At 49.6% G+C, this 12,153-nt stretch overlaps 1 protein-coding gene across 1 annotated transcript in view; it reads left to right on the top strand.

Moving 5' to 3' along the window:
- The window catches only part of ELAPOR1 (endosome-lysosome associated apoptosis and autophagy regulator 1), a 76,901-nt gene that overhangs the window by 38,072 nt on the left and 26,676 nt on the right, over nt 1-12,153 (top strand). The window contains exons 2-6 of the mRNA XM_066246522.1: nt 3,070-3,190; nt 5,383-5,575; nt 10,622-10,769; nt 11,236-11,316; nt 11,909-12,014. Coding sequence (XP_066102619.1) covers nt 3,070-3,190; nt 5,383-5,575; nt 10,622-10,769; nt 11,236-11,316; nt 11,909-12,014 — 649 coding nt within the window. The remainder of the gene's footprint in view (nt 1-3,069; nt 3,191-5,382; nt 5,576-10,621; nt 10,770-11,235; nt 11,317-11,908; nt 12,015-12,153) is intronic.

The following is a 12,153-nucleotide window of genomic DNA, read 5'->3' as shown; positions in this document are numbered from 1 at the left end:
TTAGATGTTTTAGCACCAATTCTAAGCCTCAGAAGTGAGTCTGGCTGCTGACAGACAACCAACACTTTCTTATTTAATTTTGAGATGTGGCTGTTAAATTTGGCCCAGTGTGAGTCTGTTTGATTCGAGGGATGAGGGCGGAGGATTCCCAGTGAAAAGGCCTGGCATCTTCTCTCTCAGTGACGTACCAGCTGTGTGACTTTGGACAAGACTCTTCACCCCATTGAGAGTGTTTCCTCATCTCTACAGTGAAGGGAACAGCCCTGCTCTGCTTGTCTTAAGGGGAGACTGAAGAGCAAATGAGCCAGTGTTTGGAACTGCGAATGGATATGCAAATGACTGGCATAATCATGTTCACAGACAGAATAGCAGACCTTCTCTGCCTGCAGCACTCAGTTCTCCATTTCATTTACATACTGTGGATTTCACCCCTCAATCTTTTTTTTGTTTGTTTGTGGCAGAGACAGAAAGGGACAGATAGGGACAGACAGGCAGGAAGGGAGAGAGATGTGAAACATCAATTCTTCCTTGCAGCTCCTTAATTGTTCGTTGATTGATTTCTCATATGTGCCTTGACTGGGAGTGGGGGGGCTACAGTAGACCGAGTGACCCCTTGCTCTAGCCAGTGACCTTGGGCTCAAGCTGGTGAGCCTTGCTCAAACCAGATGAGCCTGTGCTCAAGCTAGCGACCTCGGGGTCTCAAGCCTGGGTTCTCTACATCCCAGTCCGATGCTCTATCTACTGCTCCACCGCCTGGTCAGGCTTCACCCCTTATTCTTGCAGCAAAGCCTTTTGGAGAGCATCATTTTTAGACCTGGATTTAATATATGTGGAACAGCCCTATTTAGGAAAAGAATGAAATTATGGGGGGAAATAGACTCCAAGAGATGTTAGCCGAGGCACCAAGAATTCCCATCCTGGTATTCTTTTCTAGATGACGCGGACAACTAAATGAAAGCCGGAGATTCTCATCAGAAGTTAGGCTCACAGTTCCCCAAACTGTCCCCTTGTCCTCCGCATCCTTTCTCTTTGGAAGAAAACGCTGTGTTTATGTGTGGCTGTCCTGAGCCACACGGGGCACAACATCTGGTACCTATAAGTGGTGGGCATACAATATATATTTGGCAAATATTTATAATAAGAGGAAATTAAAAACGGAGCTCTACAATTGTTCTCTTATCATCCTAAGTGTCTAAAACTGCAGCTCGAGAAACATGTTTATCGTATTTCCACAAGTCTGAGATGCCCCTGCTTCTAAGACACATCGTTTTTTTATGTACCACAAAGTAGGAAAAGGCTCTACCAGGTAGAACATGACACAATGCTTCCTCGCTGTGTCAGTTATAAGCCAAACATCTTGATTTCACAGATGTTAAAGTGTGAAATCGGCGTCTGAGAATAGATGAAAGGCAGCACATTCACCTCTTCCAAAGGTGAAGCCGTCTCCTCTGGGTCTGACGCGTTTTGACGTTAACTGGCTCAGTCTCAGGCTCAGCTCCTTGCATTTATACGTGTTATGTGATTGTGCTTTCATATGGGTCCCAAGGGTCAGTAACCCTTTGAATAGTGAGGTTTTTTTCATGCTCGCTGACCCCGGGAGTGAGTTGTTTTTGTTTTTTTTCCAAAAATAAAATTAGTTCCAGTTCCAGTTTTACTAACTTAAAATCATGTTTGTTTGATAACTAATTTATGGAAACAAGAAGAACATACATTTGCCTTTTTTTAATGTTGCCTTACACATTTTTAAAATAAAAATTTTTGTATAGTCGTACTCTGGACGGTCAGGAGGCATGAGGACGCACATGAACGTTTGTACTGCTCCAAGGGTTAAATCTATTTTTTATTTTTATTTTTTTTTAATTTTTCTGAAGCTGGAAACGGGGAGAGACAGTCAGACAGACTCCCGCATGCGCCCGACCGGGATCCACCCAGCACGCCCACCAGGGGCGATGCTCTGCCCCTCCGGGGCATCGCTCTGCCACAACCAGAGCCACTCTAGCGCCTGGGGCAGAGGCCAAGGAGCCATCCCCAGCGCCCGGGCCATCTTTGCTCCAATGGAGCCTTGGCTGCAGGAGGGGAAGAGAGAGACAAAGAGGAAGGAGAGGGGGAGGGGTGGAGAAGCAAATGGGCGCTTCTCCTGTGTGCCCTGGCCGGAAATCGAACCCGGGTACCCCACATGCCAGGCCGACACTCTACCGCTGAGCCAACTGGCCAGGGCTAGGGTTAAATCTATTTTTCTTATAAACACAATTATACAAAGTAGTTCTGTGCTGAATATTGTTTTAGTGCAGATTGCAAAGTACTTGCTGAAACCAAAATCCGATGAAGTCTGTGCTCTATTGTTTATCACACGATGTAAGAGGATAAGTAAGTGTGCAAGGGCAGCTGGCACCTCCATTCTGTTTTCTTTCTCCCGAGGAGTGCTTTTTGTTTTTGTTGTTCTACTTAGTAGTTGATTTGGCTGTGTTGTTGTTATTTATTCTCAGTTTGGGTAAAGCAACTGAACTGTGAATTTCCCATTCCACAGAGAAATCGGGCATGAACAGCCCCATAGGAGGAGAGTACATCCCCTGCATGCCTAAATAGGATGTTTTCATGAAACGGGAGGTGGGAATCCATCGTCTCTCTGGGCAGAAGGGAGCATGAAGAATACAGGGAAGAAGAAATCAGCTTCTAAGACAATCCTTTGGAGAGTGTTTATGGACCAGTCCTTGCTCATAAATTCTATAGTTTGGGATAAGAAAAACTCTACCTGTTTCTAGTCTGTTTTCTTAGTTACCTTCCTATAATTCTCTGGTATATCAGGACATTAGTTACACACAACAGCAAAAGAGAATCATGCCAAAAAAAAATAAATAAATAATAGAACTAGACCATGGCTGGGTGGAGAGAGAGAGTTATAATGCCATGATGTCTTGTTTCCCTCCAGGGTCCCTGGCCCGTCACTGTGCTGATGAGGGTCAGTAGCCACGGTGCAGGCAGGAAGTGGGTGAGGGGGTGAGAGCTGTCGCCGTGTGATCACCGCTCCTGTGCAGTTTTAATGTGTGTCCACTGTTCTCTCCCCTGCAGTCCGAGTACCACTACGAGTACACCGCGTGTGACAGCACGGGCTCCAGGTGGCGAGTGGCCGTGCCGCACACCCCGGGCCTGTGCACCAGCCTCCCCGACCCCATCAAGGGCACCGAGTGCTGTAAGCAGCCATCCCTCTCCGCTCCGGGGGGCCCCCCTGTCGCTCGGCTCTGGCCTCTGCCCCAAGCCCCCTGCCACGCGAGCCAGGCCCTTCCTGGTAGCGCAGCTGTCTTCAGCAACCAGATCTTTCCCCAGTTCATCCCGGTCCCCAACCATTTTGAGATTTGGTGCAGAAAGGTTATTTTACAAATGCAAAGTGGCTATCTGATTTGCTTTTTTTTTTTTTTTTTTACTTATTTAAATCCCATTAGAGTATAAAGTATATGTAATTCCAGCTGTGCACCACTCAGATATTTTTTCAGGGTGTATACATTTTCTTTTTTGCCTCTGCATCTCTTCAGTGCACGCTCACCAGCCACAGTCGGTCATTAGGAAAGATAGTCGTTCTTGAAAAGGAAGCCAGAGAAGATTGATTTCTGCAGAGACAGACCTTTGAAACGCACTGGGCATCACTTCAGGGAACAAGAGCCTCCCCCTACTGTGGCGCGGACTGTGCAGCCAGCAAGGCGGTGACTCGCCTGCAGCCCCTGTCCCCACTCTGTGACTCCCGAGTCAGAACTTCGCTACAGTCGGCCTCTCATTCCCCTGCACTGTTCTTTATAGAGACACAGAGGGAGTAACAATAAAAATCAGGGACGAGATTCAAGGAACACTTGAAGACTTGGGAAAGGAGACTGAGGGCATTTAAATTCTAAAACAAGCCCGACCTGTAGAGGCGCAGTGGACAGAGCAGGGACCCGGAACGCTGAGGTTGTTGATTCAAAACCCTGGGCTTGCCCGGTCAAGGCACGTACATACACAAAGTAATCAATCAGTAAACAACTAAAGTGAATCAGCTAGGAGTTGATACTTCTCGCTCCCTGCCCCTCTCTCTCCTCTCTCTGTAAAATCAATAAGTAAAATCTTTTAAAAAATCATTCTCAAATAAAAGCAGCACAGTGCCTGGTTCAGTAAGTGAACAAATAAATACTTGGTGATTTGAACTGAGGTGTGACTAATGGAAAGAAATGAGCCATCTTCAGTTAACCAGACCAACTTTACTGAGCCCCCTCCTATGTGCACATGTCCATTCAATTTTCAGCAAAAACCTTTATGGAGCTCCTGCCACGTCTGTGTCGCTCACTGAGCCACCGTCGCTGGGAGAGCTCAGAGCCTGGTGGGAGTCTCCCATCAATACGATGCGTTAATACGAGGCGAAAAAGAGGGGGAGCTGTGAACGCTTATTAGAGATCAGAACCACTTAAGCCAAGTTGGGAGACAGAAGACCATGTGACCTGGGATAAGGCAACACGGACCAGGGGGTGGGCGGGGCTGGGGTGCAGAACGGTCTGTGGTGCAGACAGGCTGGAAAACTAGGTTGAGGGAAGAGTGTGCAAGACCGAATGCCAGGCTCAGAGCTCAACCCTCTAACCGAAGGACGGTACCTCATTATTTTTTAAATAACGGGAGTAACGGTACATACCAATGTTTTAGAATGATACTTCTGACTACAAAGTGAGCAGCAACAAGAAACAGGGAACTGTATAGTTAGGAGGACACTGCAGAAGTTGGGCTAATCTGTCAAGAGACTCCCGGCGAGCATGGTGGCAGCGGAACCAGAAAGGAGACAGAGGCCAGGCACGCAAGGGGGAAGTGCCAGGCTCTGAAGGGGCGGGCGCCATTCGGAGGGGTCGCAGGGGAGACACGGGGTCTTCCTCACTGGAAAGGTCTCAGAACGGCCACAGCTACTCCCTTAGGAAGCAAGTCGCTCAGCAAGGCAGAGCTTCTACAGTCCTAAATCTTTTTCTTTTTTAAATAACAGCTTTATTGAGATATAATTTACATGTCATCCTTTAAGGTGTAAAATTTATGAATTTTTAGAATAGTCACAGAATTGCATAACCATCACCGCTATCTAATCTCAGTAATTATCATCACCCCAAAAAGAAACATCCAGGCCCTCGCAGTCTCGCCCCATGCCTCCCCCCACAAGTGCCTGGCCCCACAGGGTTACTGTCTGTGTCTGCGGATTGGCCTGCCTGGACACTCCATGGTCATGGGATCATACAGACATGCCCTGGCTCTAAATCTCAGTGGCCCAAATGCCTCGCTCTCCGTCCTCTGCTCCTTCCTTTAGGGTGCCCGCAACCCACCCACTTCTCTGGGAGCGGCAGCAGCCTCACCACCCCACCCTTTCCTTGCTCTGTGTTCCAGCCTTTTCTTGTAAAACTGGGGAGTTTCTGGACATGAAGGACCAGTCGTGTAAGCCCTGCGCTGAGGGCCGCTACTCCCTCGGCACGGGCATCCGGTTTGACGAGTGGGATGAGCTGCCCCACGGCTTTGCCAGCTTCTCAGCCAACATGGAGATCGAGGACAGCATCAACTCATCCACCGATAACTGCACTTTGTGAGTCACTCCCTTCCCCACCCCATGCGCCCTCCTCCCGTGCTGGGGAAGGGGCTGCTGGGAGCGCTCCTCTCCCGCTCTGCAGGCTGGGCAGGGAGGGGGGAGAAGACGGAGCCGAGCTGGGGGGGAGGGCAGGTGCCCAGCACAGTTGGATGGGACCTCCGTCTACCTCAGCCCGTTCACTGGCCTAAGCTTATTAGTGATGGACAGGCATTTGTGACAGGTGAAAACAGGTAAGCAGGGAGACGTAGATAACATGGCCAAGGGTCAAATGATCCAGCCTATTTAAAACAAAATCCACTTGTATTTCCACCATGGAATTCTGGATCGGTCAATAAACATCCTCGACCTGATGGTAACACAATGCGTAAAGCATTAGGTTTCTCCCTAGCTTTGGTGCTAACTTCTAAACCTGGTCTGCCAAACCCGAGTTTAGAGGTTTGGGGGGAAAAGAACAGGCCCAGAGCTTGGTCAGTGGTGGCTGAAATCTTTCAAATCCTTTGAGACCTGGTGACCAGAAAGTTTTCCCGCTCAGAAGGGGATCTTTTCAGTAATTGAAAAGCTCAGCCCAGGGTGCTTGGAGATCTTGTAAGCTCTGCTTGTCGAGCTCTTCGGATGCCTAATCCCAGGGGCAGGAGTTAGATGGTGTGCCTCCTATAGTTCAGGCACTATTCTGGGTGCTTTCCCTATCTTGTTTTCTTCTTTCCTTTCTTTTTATTGATTTCAGAAAGAGAAACATTGATCTGTTGTTCCACTTATTCATGCGTTTATTAGTTGATTCTTGGTGTGTGAGGATGATGCTCTAATGAACTAAACTATCTGGCCTGAGCTATATCATTTTCAATAATCTTCACGAGAACCCTGTTAAATAGGTCTGACTGTTCCCATTACACAGACAAGGAACTGGAGGCTCAGCAAGTGAGGTTAAGTGACTTGTCCTTTGTTATCCAGGTTATAACTGGTAACTCTGAATTCACACCCAGTCCCAAGCTTTCTACTGCCCCAAGCTGCCACCTTCAAATGATTCAGTGTTTGCAAAGCGATGTTGGGTCCTAGGGAGAAAAAGTGGGGGGAAAGTATAGATGTAAAAACAATCGGGCCTGACCGGGCGGTGGCACAGTGGATAGAGCATCAGACTGGGACGCAGAGGACCCAGGTTCGGGGCCCCTATGTTGCCAGCTTAAGTGCGGGCTCATCCAGCTTGAATGCAGGCTCACCAGCTTGAGCATGGGGTCGCTGGCTTGAGCGTGGGGTCACAGATATGACCCCATGGTCGCTGGCTTGAGCCCAAAGGTCACTGAGTTGAAGCCCAAGATTGCTGGCTTGAGCACAGGGTCGCTGGCTTGAGCAAGGGGTCACTCGTTCTGCTGTAACCACCCTGGTCAAGGCACATATGAGAAAGCAATCAGTGAACAACTAAGGAGCTGCAGCGAAGAGTTGATGCTTCTCATCTCTCTCCGTTCCTGTCTGTCTGTATCTGTCCCTCTCTGTCTCCGTCACAAAAAAAAGGACAATCAGCCACTGCTCTTAGTTAAACATTGACAAAGCATATGAGAGAAAAGTACAGACATGAAAATGTCTCTTAGACCCAAGCAATCAAAAGGATAAAAAAGAAGCAAATAATTGTATTACAGCTAGAATTCTAAAACTAAGAACAAAGTCTCCCATTCTTATATTCAAATCTCCTAGAAGTACCACTGTCAGAGCCAGGCAACAGGCATTTTACAGTCCAATCAATGCTATTTTAGGGTACAAATTATGTGCCCAAATCATTAGACGACAGCATTGGCATCAGAGGTAAAGCTAGAGAGGATTAAAGCTGGAAGGAGAGGGAAGGTGTGGGCTAAGATAGCCAGCCTCCCTCGGCGTCGTCATAGAGAGCGTGACTGACCCGCCCGAGGGGCAGGTCTGGCTCACTCCGTCAGCTCCTACTGGAGCGAAGAAAGGGTTTCTCTCTCTGCGGGGCCTGCATGGAAAGTCCAGAAATCATTACCTCTCAGCAAGGCAGGATGTGGGCTGTTAATGAAACAACTGTGTTTCCGCGACACAGATCGTAATGGGCCTGGATCTCAGTGTCCGTGACATTCCTGGGAGGGGGGGAAGGACGTTTCTTCTCTGTAGAAATGGAGAGATGACCATCTAGAGAAGTTCTGTGATTTACTCACTGCCCCACAGAAAGGCAGTAATTGAGCTGCTATCAAAATACAAGTGTCTGGTCTTGACCTGAATCCTTGTCCGCCGCCTCCCACCAAACCCCAGTCAGGGTCACGTCGTGCCTGTCCTGCCTCTCACGCCCCCAGTCAGGGTCACGTCGTGCCTGTCCTGCCTCTCACGCCCCCAGTCAGGGTCACGTCGTGCCTGTCCTGCCTTTCACGCCCCCAGTCAGGGTCACGTCCTGCCTGTCCTGCCTCTCACGCCTCCCAGCGTCCCTCCTTCCGCTCCTGGCCTCCTCGAGGACACTGTCCACTCAGCAGCCAGATTAATCTTCATTTAAAATTTTTTTTAAATTTATTTATTGACTTTAGAGAGAAAGAATGGGAGGGAGAGAGGAAAGGAGGGAGAGAGGGAGGGAGTGAGAGAATGAAATATTTATATGTTGTGCCACTTATTTATGCATTCACTGGTTGATTCTTGTATGTGCCCTGACTAGGGATCAAACCTGCAACCTTAGCGTAGTGGGACGATGTTCTAACCAACTGAGCTACCCAGACAGGGCTAGAGTGATCTTAAAACACAAATCCAACTGCTGTATTTTCTTGCTGCAAATTCTGGATTCTATGAATAAAATCCAGTTCCTTGCTGGGGCCTGCAGCACCCTGCCTGGGCTGGCCTGTGCCCTCTGCCCATTTCTCCAGTCTCTCTCAGTACCTTGCCTCTTGCTTACTATGCTCCAGCCATGCTGGCCACCATGCTCTGGCCCTCCTCAGGCCTTTGAACACTCTTTCCAGCTCTTTCCCCAGCTCACTCCTGCTTCACCCTCAGGCCTCTTCCTAAACATTACTTCCTCAAAGATGCCATCCCTGGCCCTGGCCAGTTTTCCAAGTGGGTAGAGCATTGGCCTGGCATGCAGATGTCCTGGTTTCGATCCCTGGTCAGGGCACACATGAGAAGTGACCATCTGCTTCTCTTCCCCCACCCCCACTTCCCCTCTCACAGCCAATGACTTGGTTGGTTGGAGTGTCAGCTTGGCACTGAGGATAGCTTGGTTGATTCGAGCATCGGCCCCAGAAGGGTGTTGCTGGGTGATTCTGGTTGAGGCACATGGCAGAGTCTGTCTCTCTTATTTCCCCTCCTCTTACTTAAAAAAAAAAAAGTCAGCCTGACCAGGTGGTGGCGCAGTGGATAGAGCGTCGGACTGGGATGCGGAAGGACCCAGGTTCGAGACCCCGAGGTCGCCAGCTTGAGCGCGGGCTCATCTGGCTTGAGCAAAGAGCTCACCAGCTTGGACCCAAGGTCGCTGGCTCCTGCAGGGGGTTGCTCGGTCTGCTGAAGGCCCGCGGTCAAGGCACATGTGAGAAAGCAATCAATGAACAACTAAGAAGTCGCAACGCGCAACGAGAAACTGATAATTGATGCTTCTCATCTCTCTCCGTTCCTGTCTGTCCCTGTCTATCCCTGTCTATCTCTGCCTATGTAAAAAAAAAAAAAAAAAAAAAAAAGTCACCCTGACCCCACAGACTCCTATGACTCCTATTACACACTCTTGCATCATCTTATATCTCTCTTTATGGCATTTGTCACCATTATTACTACATGATTCACTGTGTTATTAATTCTGTTTCCTCAACTATAAATAGAATGCAAGCTCCAGGAGGGAAGAGACAGGGTCTGTTCTGTTTTTTGTTGTATGTCCAGCATCTAACATCTGGCACAAAGTCAACATGAAATAAATAATTGGGAACAAAACAGGCCAATCCACCAAGTTTCCATGGAAGGATCCTGAGCCTTCAGGGCTCCTCCTTGGTTCCGGATAAATGTCCCAGGACTGGAGAAGGAGTAAGATAGGAAGGATGTGGCATGTTAGTGGAGAGGAAAGGACAGAGGCCCAAGGAAGAATAGAGGTGAAGCCAGACGAGAGAAAGACAGATGTCAACATTAAAAGGGGTTTCAACATCGGGAGCCTCCAAGTTTCCCTGTGCAGTTTCTCCTTCCTTTCTTGAACTTATAAAACAGTGCCACACAACGTGAGCGAGGTGGGGGGGTCTGGGTGGATGCCACGTGAGGATTCCTCTTACAATACTTGCCTCTCTCTCCCCCGGGCCACAGTAACACAAAGCAGTTTTAAGCAGGTCACAGCCAAATGACTGTGAGCAAATTTCCCAGTCACTCCCGTGCCTGTTTCCTCATCCTGAGAACTAGTACTCTCCTTATGGGTTGTGGTAAGGATCAAATAAGATGATATGTGCAAAGAATTTGGAGCAATGCCTGGCACCAGAAATTGATGAAGACGTGTTGTTCTGATTGAGTGTCCAATGAGCTTCACCAGGGCCATCTCTGACAAACACCAGGATCCTGATGCATTTCGCAAATGTAACCCATTTATGGCATCCTTTTAATTATTCATCCAACGTCAGGAGTCATTTATAGCTGATGCCGGGGAGCTTATCAGCACTAAGTGTTGTCTCTTTAGTAGGAGAAATCAATACCGTGAGGTTAGCTGGGGTGTCTTGGATGCACTCAGCGTACGACGTATCTCAGATGTGTTTCCATTCGAGAATAACACCAACTGAAGAGCTGGAAGTACCATGTTATTCTGAAAAACTCGGGGGGAAACCAGTGGACCAGTCTGAGGTCCCCCTTGGTGGGACATTATTAACAATGGCAGACCTGAGCTTGTTTCAAGCAAACAGCAAAACAGCAGAGGCACAATGTGGGGGCACCTCTTGCTGGTTCCTTGGTCTGGAGGTCATTGTTTACTGCGCATTTTCAGGTCTGAGCTTCCACTTGGGAACCACAAATCTAGAATTCCCCCAGAGACTGAGAAGGGACACGAAGCCTGGCGGGCCGTGTCCCAGATGGTGAACTTGGCCCCCGTTCCAACCACAGGTCCAAGTGGGTCCCCCTGGGCGATTACATTGCCTCCAACACGGATGAGTGCACAGCCACACTGATGTACGCCGTCAACCTGAAGCAGTCGGGCACCGTCAGCTTCGAATACTACTACCCAGACTCCAGCATCATCTTTGAGTTTTTTGTAAGCCCCCGGCCAAGGGGGAGGGTGGGAGGCGAAGACCCTCCACGGCTCAGACTCGCCTGCAGGAGGCACAAGCGCAGTCCTGCTCAGGAAATGTCCCCAGTGTTTTCCCTCTGGAGAGAACTGTGGGCACACTGAGCTGAGGCTTCAAGAGGCTGGGAGTCTGAGGGGGAGGTAGAGGCTGGAAGACCCTAGGGGTTTTGCCCTGCTCAGACACGAGCGCAGCATATAATGGCTTTTCGGAGTTACGAGTTACTTCTTTGGTGTCAGTAGCGCACTGACATTTTGAGTGTGTGACTGGCTCCTGCCCTCCTGCAAGGCTCCTATGTTCTGAGCTCTGTTCCTAAAGGAAACGGGCAACTCTGCTCCCCTAAGAGGGGGTCTCTGAAAGGCTGCTGCGGCGTGGGGGAAGGAACCTATCTCCTCGGAAGGCTGAGGCTCTGCCCCCAAACCCCTGCTGCCTCAGGTTCAGAATGACCGGTGCCAGCCCAACGCAGATGACTCCCGGTGGATGAAAACCACGGAGAGAGGATGGGAACTCCACACCGTGAGTGTCACCCCAGCCTTCCCGCAGCCTTTCTGAGAAATCCCAGAAAAGTGACCAGGAGCCTTTCCTCTGAGGAGTGCTTCTTCCCACTCTGGGCCTCCACCCCGCTCTCCCTGGAGGACAGGGGTCTGGCGTGAGGAGGATGCTACAGTTTCCCTCCTCTTGAGCTGACGGAATACGGGTGTGGGTCGACTGGTTGCTCCAACAACTTGAAGCAGCTTTCCAGCTTTAAGGGGCGGGTCATCCAGGGATAGGAGATGGATCAACAGAAGCAGAGAAGAATGAGAAACTCCCAGTCTCCCTACTGTCAGTACCCTCGGGGCCCTTCACTGGTCTTGCCATAGAGACCATGGGGTATGGGATAGAGGGAGAAGCAGGAAAGGGTGGAGAGGGTTGGGTTGTAGAGGAAGCTGAGAGGGACAGAGGAGCCAAGCCAAGATGGAAGGGCAAAGCTGAGGAAGTCAGGGTGAGCAGCAGAATAGGCACCGCCATACAGACTGTCAGAGGAGGGGTCCCAACAAGAGACTAATCCAGTGCATTAGAAATATCTGTCTCTGAGACTGAACCAGCGCTTCCTGCCTGTGGCTTTTAGGTAGAGCTCAATCGAGGCAATAATCTCCTCTACTGGAGAAGCACAGTCTTTTCAGTGTGGTCCAAAGTCCCCAAACCTGTGCTGGTGAGAAACATCGCCATAACAGGTATGGAGAGTGTGGCTGGGGGCGGGGTCTGTTGCTGGATTTCTGGCCTTGTGACTCTGCGGGGGTGGGGGGTGGGGTCAGACCCCAGAGGGCTCAATCGCTAAGCTCAGCTTTTGCTTTTCTGTGTTCTTCCATCCCA

The sequence above is a fragment of the Saccopteryx bilineata genome, chromosome 11 (genome assembly GCF_036850765.1).
Source record: "Saccopteryx bilineata isolate mSacBil1 chromosome 11, mSacBil1_pri_phased_curated, whole genome shotgun sequence".
NCBI classification, from domain to species: Eukaryota; Metazoa; Chordata; class Mammalia; order Chiroptera; family Emballonuridae; genus Saccopteryx; species Saccopteryx bilineata.
This window is presented reverse-complemented; position numbering and strand designations above follow the sequence as displayed.